The sequence below is a fragment of the Gossypium hirsutum genome, chromosome A13 (assembly GCF_007990345.1).
Source record: "Gossypium hirsutum isolate 1008001.06 chromosome A13, Gossypium_hirsutum_v2.1, whole genome shotgun sequence".
NCBI lineage: Eukaryota > Viridiplantae > Streptophyta > Magnoliopsida > Malvales > Malvaceae > Gossypium > Gossypium hirsutum.
Window position 1 is genome coordinate 107768156 of NC_053436.1, and position 14528 is coordinate 107782683.

General features: G+C 31.8%; 2 protein-coding genes across 7 annotated transcripts; one reads left to right on the top strand and one right to left on the bottom strand.

Moving 5' to 3' along the window:
- Positions 1–1077: 1077 nt before the first annotated feature.
- Positions 1078–4902, bottom strand: LOC121212585 (uncharacterized). 4 transcript variants are annotated; one of them, XM_041085672.1, is made up of 7 exons: positions 4630–4902; positions 4399–4513; positions 4214–4328; positions 3224–4083; positions 2549–3036; positions 2397–2471; positions 1078–1447 (listed from the first exon to the last, which is right to left on the bottom strand). In XM_041085672.1, exons 1-4 carry the CDS (start codon positions 4728–4730, stop codon positions 3803–3805), a joined length of 612 nt encoding a protein of 203 aa, XP_040941606.1. In that variant the 5' UTR covers positions 4731–4902; the 3' UTR covers positions 1078–1447; positions 2397–2471; positions 2549–3036; positions 3224–3802. The 4 variants fall into 4 exon arrangements, with proteins under 4 accessions (XP_040941606.1, XP_040941605.1, XP_040941604.1 ...); XM_041085671.1 differs by having other exon boundaries at positions 1078–1510; XM_041085670.1 differs by lacking the exon at positions 1078–1447 and adding an exon at positions 1529–2002.
- A 6458-nt stretch (positions 4903–11360) lies between these two features.
- On the top strand, positions 11361–14306 carry LOC121212586 (uncharacterized). 3 transcript variants are annotated; one of them, XM_041085674.1, is made up of 6 exons: positions 11361–11925; positions 12571–12724; positions 12982–13196; positions 13285–13458; positions 13974–14059; positions 14149–14306. In XM_041085674.1, coding segments are annotated over exons 1-6 (816 nt in total). In that variant the 5' UTR covers positions 11361–11739; the 3' UTR covers positions 14150–14306. The 3 variants fall into 3 exon arrangements, with proteins under 3 accessions (XP_040941608.1, XP_040941607.1, XP_040941609.1); XM_041085673.1 differs by having other exon boundaries at positions 11366–11925; positions 14128–14306; XM_041085675.1 differs by having other exon boundaries at positions 11366–11925; positions 13974–14306.
- The last annotated feature ends 222 nt before the right edge of the window (positions 14307–14528 follow it).

Here is a 14528-nt window from a genome sequence, read left to right on the forward strand (position 1 = left end):
TTGTCCCCAGTTGAGTCGCCAAGCTATCAAAACTTTTTTTTTTAGAAATCGACTTTTATTTTAAAAAACGAAAAATGGAGTCACCACAAATCATTTTTATGAGGTGTGATCGGATTACCTCGTAATTAAATCATTTTAATAAAAGGTTTAATTTACTAAAATAATAATTTTTGGTCTACAAAATCCAAAAAATAGGTTCAGGAGTCGGTTACGCATGAGGAATGATTAGCACCATCGTGTCGCCCAAAATTGGTATCTAGTTGATTATTCAATATCTTAGTGTCTAGAATTGAAAATTTGAAGAGAATTTAAAACAGAATCTCTTTTTGTATTAAGGCATTACTCAACTAAATTAAATTTAATAGAAAATGCCTTATTCTGAGTTAATCAAGAATAAGAATAATCGTCATTTGATCGTTACCTAAATCTTGTTTTTTTTTTCTTATTTTAAATAGGATATTTTATTACTTCAGTTTTAGAAAGATGCCATACTCTGTAAGTTAAGAGCACAACTCCCCAAATTCCAAAAATAATGAACATTGCCTCGGTTTTAAGTATTTTCTATTTGTTAGATAACGAAGGTAAATTTTTAAATTATATATATTTAATTTATTTAGGCATGGTGTAAAAACGGATAAATAGATTTTAACATGATAGCATAGTGATTAGCAAAATAAGGTAAAATGGTAGAATGTAAAGAAAATGAAATAATAATATCAAAATGATAAATAAATAAATAAACAGAATAAGAAAATAAAGAAGTTATGCTCGTGAATTATAATAAGCAACTATAACGATAATAAAAATACACCTATTTATAATAATAATAGCAGTAATCATGTCATGGTTATCATCATAATATTAACATGAACGATAAAAATAATAATAACAATACGAGAAAAAATGCACAAATAAAAGGAAATATAAACAATATAAATTTTTAAATATATAAAAAAAGTAAAGAAGTAATAAACAAATAATAATAAAAAACAAAAACAGAACGCACAAAAAAGAGTAGGGATCAAGGGAAATTATTCCCAGACCCTCTAAACGCACCGTTCCAAGAGGGACCAAAACAAAAAAAATCCAAAATCACATGGTATAAACTTTAAGAAGGAAAAAAAAGCAAGATTGGATTGAAAAGTAATTAAAAATGGGAAGGACTAAGTAAATAAATAAATCCCCCATATAAAAACACGCGGATCTTGTGCGATTCGAGTCAAGTAATCGGGTTCCGCTTCAAAACGACGTCGTTTTGGGGTTTCTAAAGTCAAGCCAAAATGACGTTGTACCAAGGCCCTATATAAGTTAAAATTTTCAAAAAAAAAAAACATTTCTACTGTGTTTTTTTAAAAAAATTCTTTCCCATTTTTTCTCTGAAACACGCCCTAAGGTCTGGCCATAGAGCCGTTGGAAGCGCGCCATGGCCATCGGTCGTCTTCGATGGCTGGAGTTACACAAAAATGAGCCTTTTCAGCACCTTTTCAACCAAATCTGAAGGCAAAGCCCTCTGTTCGCAAAAAAAAAAGGAAACTTTCAGCCCTTTTACCTAGCCGACATGCCTTTTACACCTTATTTCATTAAAGCCCAAGCCAAACCCTAAAAAGGTTCTAAGGTTTTCGATGCCGGAGAAGACCTCCAACAATGGAGGGAGGTGAAACGACTCAAGTAAAAAAATGATTTGTTATCTTTTTATTTATTATTTTTTCGAAATAAAAAACAAAAATAAAAAAATCATCTTTCTTTTTCTTTTTAGTGTTTTTTTTGTTCTTCGTATTTTCTGTGTAGAGTTTACATGCCATTGTTATGGCTTTTATAGCCATATATTACAAAATCCTTTATTTTTCTTTTTTCTCTGTCATTTTTGCTTTTTGCTGTTTCTCTCTTTTCTTTGCAGGTATTTGGAAGGTCAACAGCGACGATTGGAGTTGCTCCTTAGCCATTTCGATGAAACAATGGCAAAGTGGCATACCTCGGGGTGCGGGTGTCTTCGGGCGAGTACCTGCTGACGTGGCAAGGAGCGGCAGTTCAAAGGGTCTAGGGTTTTTTTAGTTTTCTGAAAGAGTTTAGGTTGTGGGCTTTGAGTTATTTGGGCATTTAGGGTTTTATTTATATTTGGGCTAGCATATTTTGTAAATGGACTTTTATTTTTATTTTTTTTTTTTTTTATTTTTTTATTTATTTAGGGTGGGCAGGGCAAAACTGAGTTGAAACCCTAAACACTAAACCTTAAATACCATCATGTTAATGTTATTTAACTAAAAAAAATACAATGCTTAATCTAAGTGCCGTACAATTATAACAGTCAATGTTTGTTCGAAAGTAAGAGGCGGTGGTGACAGTGTAATAAGGTGAAGTGAAAACTGGGATTCACACTAAGGAACGAGATGGCTTACCAACAAGAAGTTTAATGCTTGGTGGAGTCACCCCACCACAGATATCATGGGAAGAATTGGATTCAGACTCAGACTCTGCCCAGGTTTGAGATGAATCACCAAAAAATTTTAAGTTTACAAGTTAAAAAATGGAAAAAGGAGTTGTGACGTACCTTAGCTGAGAAACTAATGTCAACTACCACCAATTACAGCCTCAGATTCCAAGAGTTCGATGAACATGGATGAATGGTGCTTAGTTAACATTTCTCTTGTCCTGAAAATCAGGACCCAAAATGAAGTAAATCCTCGAAACAAGTATCCATCTTCAAGGCTTAAGGGACTCTTCGTCATCCTTGGGATAATAACTGAGCCATTCTTCTTGCAAGCCACTCCATCATAGATTGATTCTTCTTGCGTGTGTCAGTACCACCTGAAAACTTATAAGTGCTAACAAGGTCATTCCCGAGAAACCATGTTATGCCAAGTCATCTAATCTCGGAAGTGTATGAAACCACAAAGCTACACAGGAGACCATTAGCTCCCATCTGTTTCATATATCCTGCACCTGTATCCGGTCTCCTTGCTACAAATTACATCCGTTTCTTACAACACACAGATGCCTCTTGCCATCCCGATCTACAAGTGATTTAGCAAAACTTATCTGCATCACAGAATTGACAAAATGTAATGGAACCTAATGCCAAGAAATAAAAAGTGACCTCCTTTGGCTAAAAAACAAACATTCATGTTAACTATTATTTATTAAAACATTTAAGTAATGAGATGTGTCATGAAAATTAAATCAAGTTGACGGGCGAACTACAACACGAACCTATTTGTCTACATACCTGCTCATTTCTTCAATTATTAGACGAAGGCCCTGGTTGGTAGAAAAAAAATTTATCTTCCGAATCACTTCGAAATATTGCCTTCCTCTTTCCCACTGTTGCCCCTAAATTGTTGCTTTCACTTTCTATAAACAGCTTTCAAGAAATTGGTTCAAAATGGCCATTAACAGTCCCCTCGAGGGAAAAACAGGACTCTTTACTCTTTTGTTAGAAAACCTCATTAACTTTGCCCCTATCACAAGGGCTACTTTGACCAACATCTCCGGTTTCAAATATTGAATCCTTTTCTACTTGTACCAACTGTAAGGACAAATCACACTCTTCCAGAAATGATTTCTCATTAGTGCGCTTGATACCTTGCAGTTTGTCTCCCTTACCACTAATATCCGAAGAGGAAAAGAGATTCTGTGAGGAACCATTTACCCCTAGCTCAGCGAGTGATGTACCAATAGGGCTCCCAACAAATATGGTATCAGACATTATATTTTCACGAACTGGAGAACCCGTCAGGGGCTAAGTGTTTTGATGGTGAATTCCATGATAAAGGGGATAAACTTGACCAATCGGAGGTCTTAGTTTCTATCCTCGTCGACCGGTCACAGTCATATGGACAATTTCAGAGAGAAAATGACTCCAACTATGGTTAGTTTGTGAAACTGAAATGTTGGAATTCACATCAGTGGCTATTCTTACAGATTGAACTGGCGGAAACCGAGGACAACATTCCTCACTACCTTCATCGAAAATCCTAGGAGCCAAAGAAACATGTTCGGGAGCTCTCGGCGTAAGGTAAGTCCTAGGATTACAATGTTGTTGGCTCCTCGAATATCTCACTAGATAGCACCCCAGATTAAGTACAGCTAAAACAACATATATACACACATTACAATCTCTCCGTCCAAATTGTTCTTGAAACTACTCTCGAATTGAAATTTTCATAAAGCTTTTAAGCTAGACTGTATAAATGAGAAAAAAAAAAAAACAATGTACCTTCAACACAAGATGGCAAAAGCTCTCCTGTTTTAGTACTCTTATCTCTACGGATAATCGTGTCGATGGCATCATTAACTCGGTCCCATAACGTTTCAGGGTTCATATATTCATTCTAAAAAGCGATAATTTTATTTTTTTTTAAATCCAGAAAAGTAAATTCAAAATTAAGAGCAGAAAATAACCTCAGAATTGGCTTTGGAATACATAATCTCCTCAGCTTTAACGATGACAATAAGTATTTTAACTCGCCGTTCCTTGTTCTTTTTAGTAGCTGAGCTATGGGTTTGAATAGCAAGCCTAAAATCAAACACATGGTGTGCAAAGGAATTAAAAACCCAAAATAGATAAACACGAAAAGGTGCAGAAAATGTAAGGAAATTGATGAAAATGAAAGAAGAAAAAGACCCAGAAACCTTAAAATCTGCTGAACCATGGAACCTCTTATGAGTTGATGTGTTTCGCTATGCCAAGCTCTTCTTACACAATCGTAAGGTCTAGGACCTGGCTTTTGCATCTTTTTCTGTACTTCTTTAATGGAGAAACACGAAGAAAAAAAAGTAGAGTTGTATGAAGAGATAGAGAACAAGGGGAGGGGGAGATGTACGAGGTTTTAACAGTGAGAGAGTGCTGTGTTACATAAGGAGGTTGATTTATGATGTGATTTGTACTTTTTCCCTTCTTTTTCACTTCTCACTTTGCAATCCAACCAGTTGGGTTTGTTGAATCGGTTCGGTTGGACTCGAATTGATATATCGGTCTAAACATAAGAATTGAATTGATATTTTAAGTTAATTATTCGAAACCGGTAAAAAGTTAAAAATTGAAAAAAAAATTGGTCTTGTTTTATAATTTTATAATTATTTATTTAATTATTGTTAAATTTGAAACTAAATGTCAGTTTCTATTTAAGTCATTAACCTATTAAGATCGTTGTTATATAGCCATCCCTATTCGCACCGGCTACACAGACTGGAAGCTCTCATTTCCTTTCTCATCTATAGTTCAATTTTTTTTTCAAAAATAATTTTTAACGTCGTGAATCTATTAACCAAAATCTAAACAACTTTCTTTTTTATTTTATCTTCGACACTGATTCTCAAACTAACTTAGATCTAATGTACGTTTTTCTACTCATCGATGGGTACTGATCTACCATACTAATCATCGAATCGTCACTTGGAGTTCGCTACAACAACTTAAAATAAAGACATTAGAATAGTTTAGTGACTTAAGTGAAAACTTTCAAATAGGTCAATAACCATCTTGTAACTTTTTGAAGAGTGACCAAAACACAAACTTACTAGTAGTTTAGTGACATTTTGTGTAATTTACCCTTAAATCTATTAGGTCACATTTTGATTAATCACATACCATTCATAAGTTGTAAATTGAGTCCTTATTCTCCAATTTTTATCATTTTTAATTCTTTCACTTTTCGAATTTTGAAATTTTAATTTTGGCTCATAAATCAAAACAATAATCGTTAAATTCGTTAACTAAAATAAAATGATTTTCTTTAAGTATTACATGGAAGTAGAAAGCTAATATGATATACAATCTGGTAATATATTTGTTGCATAAGATTTCGGAAATAACATAATTTAACAAACTATTATCAGAAATTTCAAATTTTGAAAAGTAGAAAGACTAAAATGATCAAATCAAGGTATATGAACTTAATTCGCAACCTACTCATAGTACTTTGATTAATAGCATAATTTGACCAATAATTTATTTATTATCAACATTTGTGGGACGAGTAGTAAGAAACTCAATACCCCTTAAGCAAAGTTTCGAATTCAAGTCTTACTAATGAAAAATTTTGCCCTTATTTAAGAGTCGAGTGATGAAAAGTTAGATGCCCTTTAAATTTTAACGTCATCTAAATAAAATTATAAAAATAGTTAAAACATTATATTAAGTTTATAAAAGTTTGAAAAAATAATTAAAATATATAAAATTAAAAGAGAGATATAATACAATTTTATGTTTTTATATTACATATACAAATAATATATTTATTGAATATAAAAATAAATTAATATATTAATTTTTTAAATGTGTATAACTGAATCAAAATTAATGTTTCATGTATACATTTGAATTATAATAAAAAATTTATGTATATAATTACACCAAATCAAAGTTTATGTATAGTTTTAATATTTATCCATTTACATTAATATAAAACACACAAAAAAATAAATTATTGGATTTTATGGTGCAAAAGACGAAATTAAAGTTTTTTGTAGAATTTTTTATTAAAATAATATAAAAATAATATAAAAACAGGAAATGAAGCAATTTACCCATTTAAAGTTTGGTGTCACCACACTCTTAGGTGACACCTTAAAGCCTTTTTTTTCAACTGTCAATAAAGCGAAAAATTTACATATCAAGTCCCTTAATATTTTAGGTCATCACATTTTATTCTACTGCTGCCAATTTGTCAGGCAGCATTGTCAGAACACTATAACAAATACCTATTTTCATAATTAATCTGTTTTCCATATTTTTTTTCATAATTAATTATTATTTTTATATTATTTGAATAAAAAACCATTAAAAAATCTACATAAATATTTTAATTACTTTCTATTGTATAATCATAAAAAATTGTCATGTGAAGGGAAGTTGTCTAAAGTTGAAAATTTTGAGTTATTATATATATAAAAAAGAGTTGGGGGGTTGGACGTGAAAAGGAAAAGTGTTGGTGTAACACCCCCTAACCCCAAACCGTCGCCGGAACAGGGCTACGAGGCATTACCGGATATATCAGATAACTTATGGATATTTTACAATTATTATAACATTCATAGTATAATTGAAGAATTATGTCCCTATAATGGACTTTCGAAGCCCAACACAAGTATTAAAGTGGAATGAAACGGGACTTGTTCGAGTATTCAGGGAAATATATATATATTTTTTACAAAAAAAATTCGACAGCATTTCTTCTTAATTTTTACATAAAACCCCCTGCAAATTCAAACCAAAAACCACCTAATCCAAAACTAATGGCACAATCAAAAACAATTTAAACCTAAATATATCTAAATCATAACCAATTCATTAACATAGTCATTTAATAACTAAACATTCATAATATTAATCCAAATTAACTAATAACTTCATTCTTTTTTTTTCATTCCAACTTATACCAAATTATATAATATAATATTTACCATTTTATCAAACTAATAACAAAATATGGTATACCATTCTTATAACCAACTTTACAAGTATATCTATATAACTTATAAATCACCTAGTACATGCCACTTTCAATTAAGAAAGAAAACATCACCCAAAATTTGCTGGAGTCGGGATCGTTCAGATGCTGGACCGGGGTACCAGACTCCTATTAACCTGCGCACGAAACAACCACACGCTGAGTATTCCGTACTCAGTGGTATTACCATAATTCAAATTATAATAGCAATAAAGAATTTTAATTACCAAACATGTAACTATCTAATTTCACAAATATCAATTCATTCTTAAACTTTCATTAATTAATAATAACGATACAATTTTTATCTATTCTTCAGTTTCCATCACATATTACATGTAACAATTTCAATCACTACATGAACATTAAGTTCATGCCTTTCATTTTCAATCTCAATTTCAATCCACTATTCAACTTTTTCGTTTCTTTCAATATTTCAATAATATAATCAATCAATTTATTTTAAATTTCTCATCTTAGATATTCACCCTATTAACAAATCCGGACTTTGACAGATACACGGATTCCAACCCAACACACCATTACGGCACATTGTGCCTAAAACGGTACATAGTACCTGATCAGTATACGACACATAAAGTGCCTAAAACGACACACGAGGTGCCTGATACGACACACGAGGTGCCTGATACGACACACGAGGTGCCTGATACGACACACGAGGTGCCTGAAATACGACACATAAAGTGCCTGATCAGTAAAGCCGGCAAATCCCGTACACTTCCATATCCTATGGCATGCCAATTATATCCGACTCAGCCCGACTAGTTAATAGAGTATTTCTATTCTCAATTCACTTTCATTTCCATTCCAAGATTACTTTTCAATTAAAACTTTCACATTCAAATCAATTTACAATTCAATTATACATACACATTCACCATTCAATTCAATTCTCATTCAACTCAAATATCAATACTTACCTTATAATTCACTTATTAAATATAGAATTGATATAAAACATTTAATAAAAAGTAATTTGAATTATAGTAATACAAACCGTGAATTTCTCGTTTTAATCCTCGATAGCTTTCTCCTTTCCTTTGTGCGCCGATGTCTTGGGTTCTTTGTTAACTACGAAAATAATAATAATTTATAATCATCAATATAACACAATTCAATTTAATCCATGAGCCTAAACATGCAAATTTAACCATTTTTAATGTATATATATAATTTCACCATTAAGCTGTCTACTTGAGTCATTGTTACTAAATTATTTATATCTTGAGCTACGAAACTCCAAATTAATATCCATAAATTTTCCTTAAAACTAGACTCATATATCTTCTCACCATAAGATTTTCAGAATTTTTGGTCTAGCCAATTAGTACAGTTTATTCATTAAATACTCCCCTGTTATTTCATTTGACAGTTCTGACCTCTCTCTACTAAAAATAAATTATCTCATTGTACAGAACTTGAATAAGGTTCTTGTTTACTTATTTTGAAACTAGATTCATTAAGGAGTTCACACATATAAATTACACTCCATAATAATTTTTGTACAATTTATAATGATTTTCCAAAGTTAAAACAGCGCATCTCGAAATCACCCTAAACCAGTCTTACAAAATTTCAAATATCTCTTGATTCATCAATTCATTGCTTACAATATTTATACTATAAGAAACTAGACTCAATAAGCTTTAATTAAATATTTTGTTCATCCTCTAGTTCAATTTATACAATTTTTAGTGAATTTTCAAAGTCAGACTATTACTACTTCCCAAAACTGTTTTGATGTAAAATGTTAATAACCAAATTTATAACACCAATTCACACCTTATGTCTATTCAAATTTCATTTAAACTCAAATTTAACTATTAAATTTTCAACATATTTTCTTAATTCCAAAATTTTCCTCAATTTAGTCCCTAAAACACAAAACTTATAGCTTACTTTGCAATTCGATCCTTATATCTATTTTAACTTGAATTTCATTCAATTAAACCCCTATTTCATTTTTTTTATTCAACATGAACAATATTTAGAATTCTAATAACTTTCAAAATATTAATTTAATTTCATCAAAACTTTGTTCTAAAGCTTTTAAAACATTAAAATTAAGTAAAAATGACTAAATTAACTTACCTATTAAACTTTCAAACCTTCAAACCCGAATTCTCCCTTTTTCTTTTCTTCTTTCTTTCTTTCCTTCCCCTGCTTTTCGTTTGCCTATTCTGTTTCTTTTCTTTGTTCTTTACTTTATTTTCTTTCTTTTATTTGTTTTAGTTGCTAATAATATATTATAATTTAATTTAATCAATCAATAACAAATATCTAAGAAAAGCCTTAGATTTTTTTACAGTTTATGCCGCCTCATCTATGCTAATTGGTAAAATTGCTAGTTTAGTCCTTTTTATTTTCTATTGATCTATAATTGAACCTTTGCCCTTTATTCAATTTAGTCATTTTTACTAATTACTCTAAATTAAGCTAAATTCACCTAATTTAAACCTAATTAAACACATCGTTAGACTCATAAATATTTCTAGTAATTATTTCGAACTCGATTTACTAAGACGGAGGCCCGATAATGTACTTTTTCCGGTGCCTGTGAATTTTGGGTCATTACAGTTGGGTTTTTTAAGTAATATAAAAAGTAAAGTATTGAAATAATTGGCACATCAATTTTCCAAAGTCCTTTAAATAAATAAAATTGACTTTCTATCCTCCTCCTTTCATACTCAATCTTCTCTTTTGGTTAGTTACAATTAAAATTGAAATCGAGTTAGTTTTAATGGGCTAAAATTTTTGTAGTGTTTGTTTTTTATTTTACACTAAGAAGACTTTAATTCGAAACTTTATTTTAAAAAATTGAACTTTTTATTACTCAGACCAACAAACTTAGATAATATCATATAAACACTTATTTATCTTTTAATTTCATTATCATAATAATCATATTTGCAACGAGACACTGGAAGACAAAGACTACCTATTTAGAACCTACTCATTCTCCATGGCAATCTGGTTAGCCATTCCATGGGTCATACGGGTGGACATGCAAGCTTTAATAGACATCCATGCATGGATAACCACCTGGATACAAGAGTACCCCAACGCAATGCCAGAGCACAAACTAGCAATTCATGGCTGGATCCTCACAATTTGGCAGATATGGAAACACATGAATGCAATCTCTTTTCTGGTTCCAATCCGGAAACTAGCATCGAAATTTCAGTATCACTATTACTCAGAAGCCACAACACCCTCTGATCTAATGCTCGACCCTTCTCTACCCTAATAAATACACTATTCACAATCATAATATCCCTAATGTACAACTGTGACACATCAACGTACGGTGCAGTGATCACAATCGAGGAATACATAAATCTCCAAAAGAAATTGCTTTTAGCCCACTCGATATTACAAAAACTACATCGGTTATGAATACATCACACTTGCATTCTACACCACACCCAGAAATGGCAGCCAATCTTTGATGGCCAAGTTTAGATCCATTAGAAACTTCAGCCCATCCTCACAGACATCAAGGCGATACACGCAACCACACATCTCACTCATGAGCAGAGACACCATCCACTCACCCATACAGTGCACAGAGTAGCACGACGTGTGACAACATAGCAATTTTTCGAGGATTGGGCACCATAAGATTAAATCGATTGATGAAATTGATTGAATAAAAATTTAAATCGAAACAAAATAAGTGAAACAATTTTTTTATATATTTTTTAATAATTTATTCATCGGATGGAACAAAGGAAGAATGAATATGATCTAACCGATTCACGGGAATCTAAAATTTGGTACATCCATCGAAGTCCTCGAATAGCGAAGTGGATGTAAAACACGTGTCAAATTTCAATTCGTAACAACGGACGTGCGTAAAATTCTAAGTGGTGGATTCTCCAATGTCCAATCATCGGCGTTAACCCTCCACCCCCCTTTTCTTTTTCTAATTTAATTTTATTTTCTCGCCATTTTTGCCTGCTCTAGCCAAGAAAATCAAATTGTTCAATTTCCTGAAATGCTTCAAGAACACCACCACCACCACCATCAACTCCTTTCTATCCAATTTCGATCAATAGGGAGAAACAAAAAGAAATCTTAATCTTCTAAAATTATTTTCATTCCTTTTCTTTTTAAGATTCGAGATCGATCGATTGAATCGGAGTTCTTTTTAGTTTTTTTTTTTAGATTTGAATTTGTATATAAATTTAAAAGGTAGGAGGGGATTGGAGAGGGGAGAACAAACATTAAAAAGAAGGGCCAAAAGAGCAGGCAATTTGGCTGAAACATGTCTGCAATAGTTTCAGGGAAGAGATCTTTCTTTGAGGAATTGAGTTCGACACCTCCTGCTTCTAAGAGAATCCGTTGCTCTTCTCGGTTTACTTCTTCTTTCTCTCCTTCTTCTTCGCCGCCGTCGCCTCCGTCGTTTTTGATCGATCAATTGATTTCTATTTTTCCTCACATGGATAAGCAGGTACTTTTGCCTTCCTTTAATATGCATATATCATGAAATGGAAAATTATTATAATTTTTATTTATTAGAGATTTCCTTTTTGTTTTGTTTTTTCGTTAGTTTATTGTGATAAAACTTTGAAAGCAATAACATATTGTACTTTTTTATGGTGAAAGAGTTTGGAGCTAGAATCGGAATCTAGTAAAATTTGCGATTTTTCTTGTGAATTTTCTTAATTAATTGATCCAATTCCAGGTTCTAAAATTAAATTTCATGTTATATTTATTTTAGGTAAATGATTTCAAAAAAATATCATAATCTTGTATGAATGAAAAATTTAATCCTATAATGGAAAATGAAACTGAGTTATTTTATGTTTGAACAGATGAATTTGAAGATTTGGATTTCATTTATATATAAATTGTGCAAAAAATATGCATAAATTATGTATAAGTCAGTTGAAATTCAATGATTATATATTTGAAAATTTTAAATATATCGATTTCAAATTCACTACTAAATAAGCATTTGAGAAATAACTATATTTATATTGTTGTGTGATACTACTTACACTACTTTCTATATCCACATCCAAGTTCCCAAATACTACTTTAAGAAACTGTATTGAAAACAGATGATTTGATGAAATAATCTATCAATTTTTAGGTCCTTGAGAGAGCACTTGAAGAATGTGGAGATGATCTGGATTCAGCCATTAGAAGCTTGAATGAGCTTTGTTTAGGATCTGCCGATAGAAATGCAGCTGCTGCTGATAAAACTGGTGTCGAGTTAGAAGGAAATGTTCAAATTCAAACCCAATGTATGAATGGAAAACCCTTTTGATTGTTCAAATTCAAACCCAATGTATGAATGGAAAACCCTTTTGATTCAATCTTTAGACCCCTTTTTTGTGACTATGAAGCAAAGGAGGTTTAGCAAATTTTAAATTTTTTGCCAATATATCTTATTATACGATCATAAACATGTTTAATGTTCGGAACAAACTCATTTAACTAACTACGGAACTAATGGAGCATTGATAGTTGCTTGGCGAGAATAACATTGTTCTGTTTGTAGGTATAACAGCTAATGGAGATGTTCCAACAAAGGAACAAACATCTCCAGAAGCCTTCTCAATGGATGGTTCAGATTGGGTGGAGCTTTTTGTTAGAGAAATGTTGAATGCTTCCAACATCGATGATGCCAGAGCTCGTGCTTCTAGAGCACTGGAGGTTTTCGAGAAGTCCATCCATGCTCGTGCTGGAGCAGAGGTGGCCCAAAACGTTCACCAGGTTGGTGCTTATCATGGCTGTTACAGTTGCTATTGGTTATGTAATATACGGATTAAATTGCACAAATTGCTACTTTTGTTGTTTGTAGGAAAATATGATGCTGAAAGAACAACTGGAAACACTAATTCAGGAAAATACTATTCTCAAGCGAGCTGTTGCTGTTCAACATGAGCGCCAGAAAGAATATGAAAATCAAAGTCAAGAATTACAGCATCTGAAGCAAGTAATATCTCAATATCAGGAGCAGTTGAGAACCCTTGAGGTTAGGCTTCATACACCGGAAGCATATATGCATACTATGTTACTCAATTATCAGTTGGAGTGTTGGATACGGATATGTGTTAGATACAAGCATGCTTAATTTTGAGTCTTCGGAAGGTCATATCCTTAGGGTTAATGTATTATTTGGGGTTTGAATTTGCAGGTGTTCCCACAATGGGGTTTGAACTTTTTTTTTGGTCTAAATTAGTCCTTGATTTTCCCTTAAAAAATAATTCAGACTCCAATGTGATAACAATTGTCAAATTCAGGACTAACTCGGGAAAAAAAAGTTCAAACCCTAATTTGGGAACAATTACCTAGCTCAAAGATTAACCTGAACAAAAAACATAAAAGATCAAAGTGGGAACAATTACTAAGTTTAGGCCAAAAAATGGATTAACCCCATATTCTTATAATCAATCTTCACATATGCATCATATACACAAGTATTAGACACAAATACTTTAGATCTTTCGGTAATCTGATGAAAATTGTTTGATCATCCTCTCCTAACAGATAAACAACTATGCATTGACAATGCACTTGAAGCAAGCACAGCAAAGTAGTAACATCCCGGGGCGTTTCAACCCTGATGTTTTCTAGTAAGTGTTTTTGCTGATAACTTTGTGTGAAATCTGTGCTTCAATCTTTAGCTATTTTAATTTTAAAGTTTGTATTGTTCTCTTTGCAGAATGGTATAGGTTGCAGTTTAAAGATATGCCTTCGATTTTTTTATAAACAAAAAAAAAAAATACATGAATGGTAGTTTATTTTCCCAATTATATACTTGAAGTGGATATTTGATAGTGAAAAACATTTGTAGGCTTTATATCCATGGAGTTCAACCTTTATATGTGTTTTTTTTGTCACAACCTTTTATTTGTGTTACACATACATTCAATGAATTAAAAATTAGATCAGATTCCATTTGGTTCTAAAAACTGAATCAATAATTGTAGGTTTTGATCATACTTATTCTTTTTAACACAATACCTGTAATTATTCATAGTTCCTTCCCAACCCATAAATAGGAGATAATGCACTTTAATGCACTCGAGCCCTCGTCCTCCT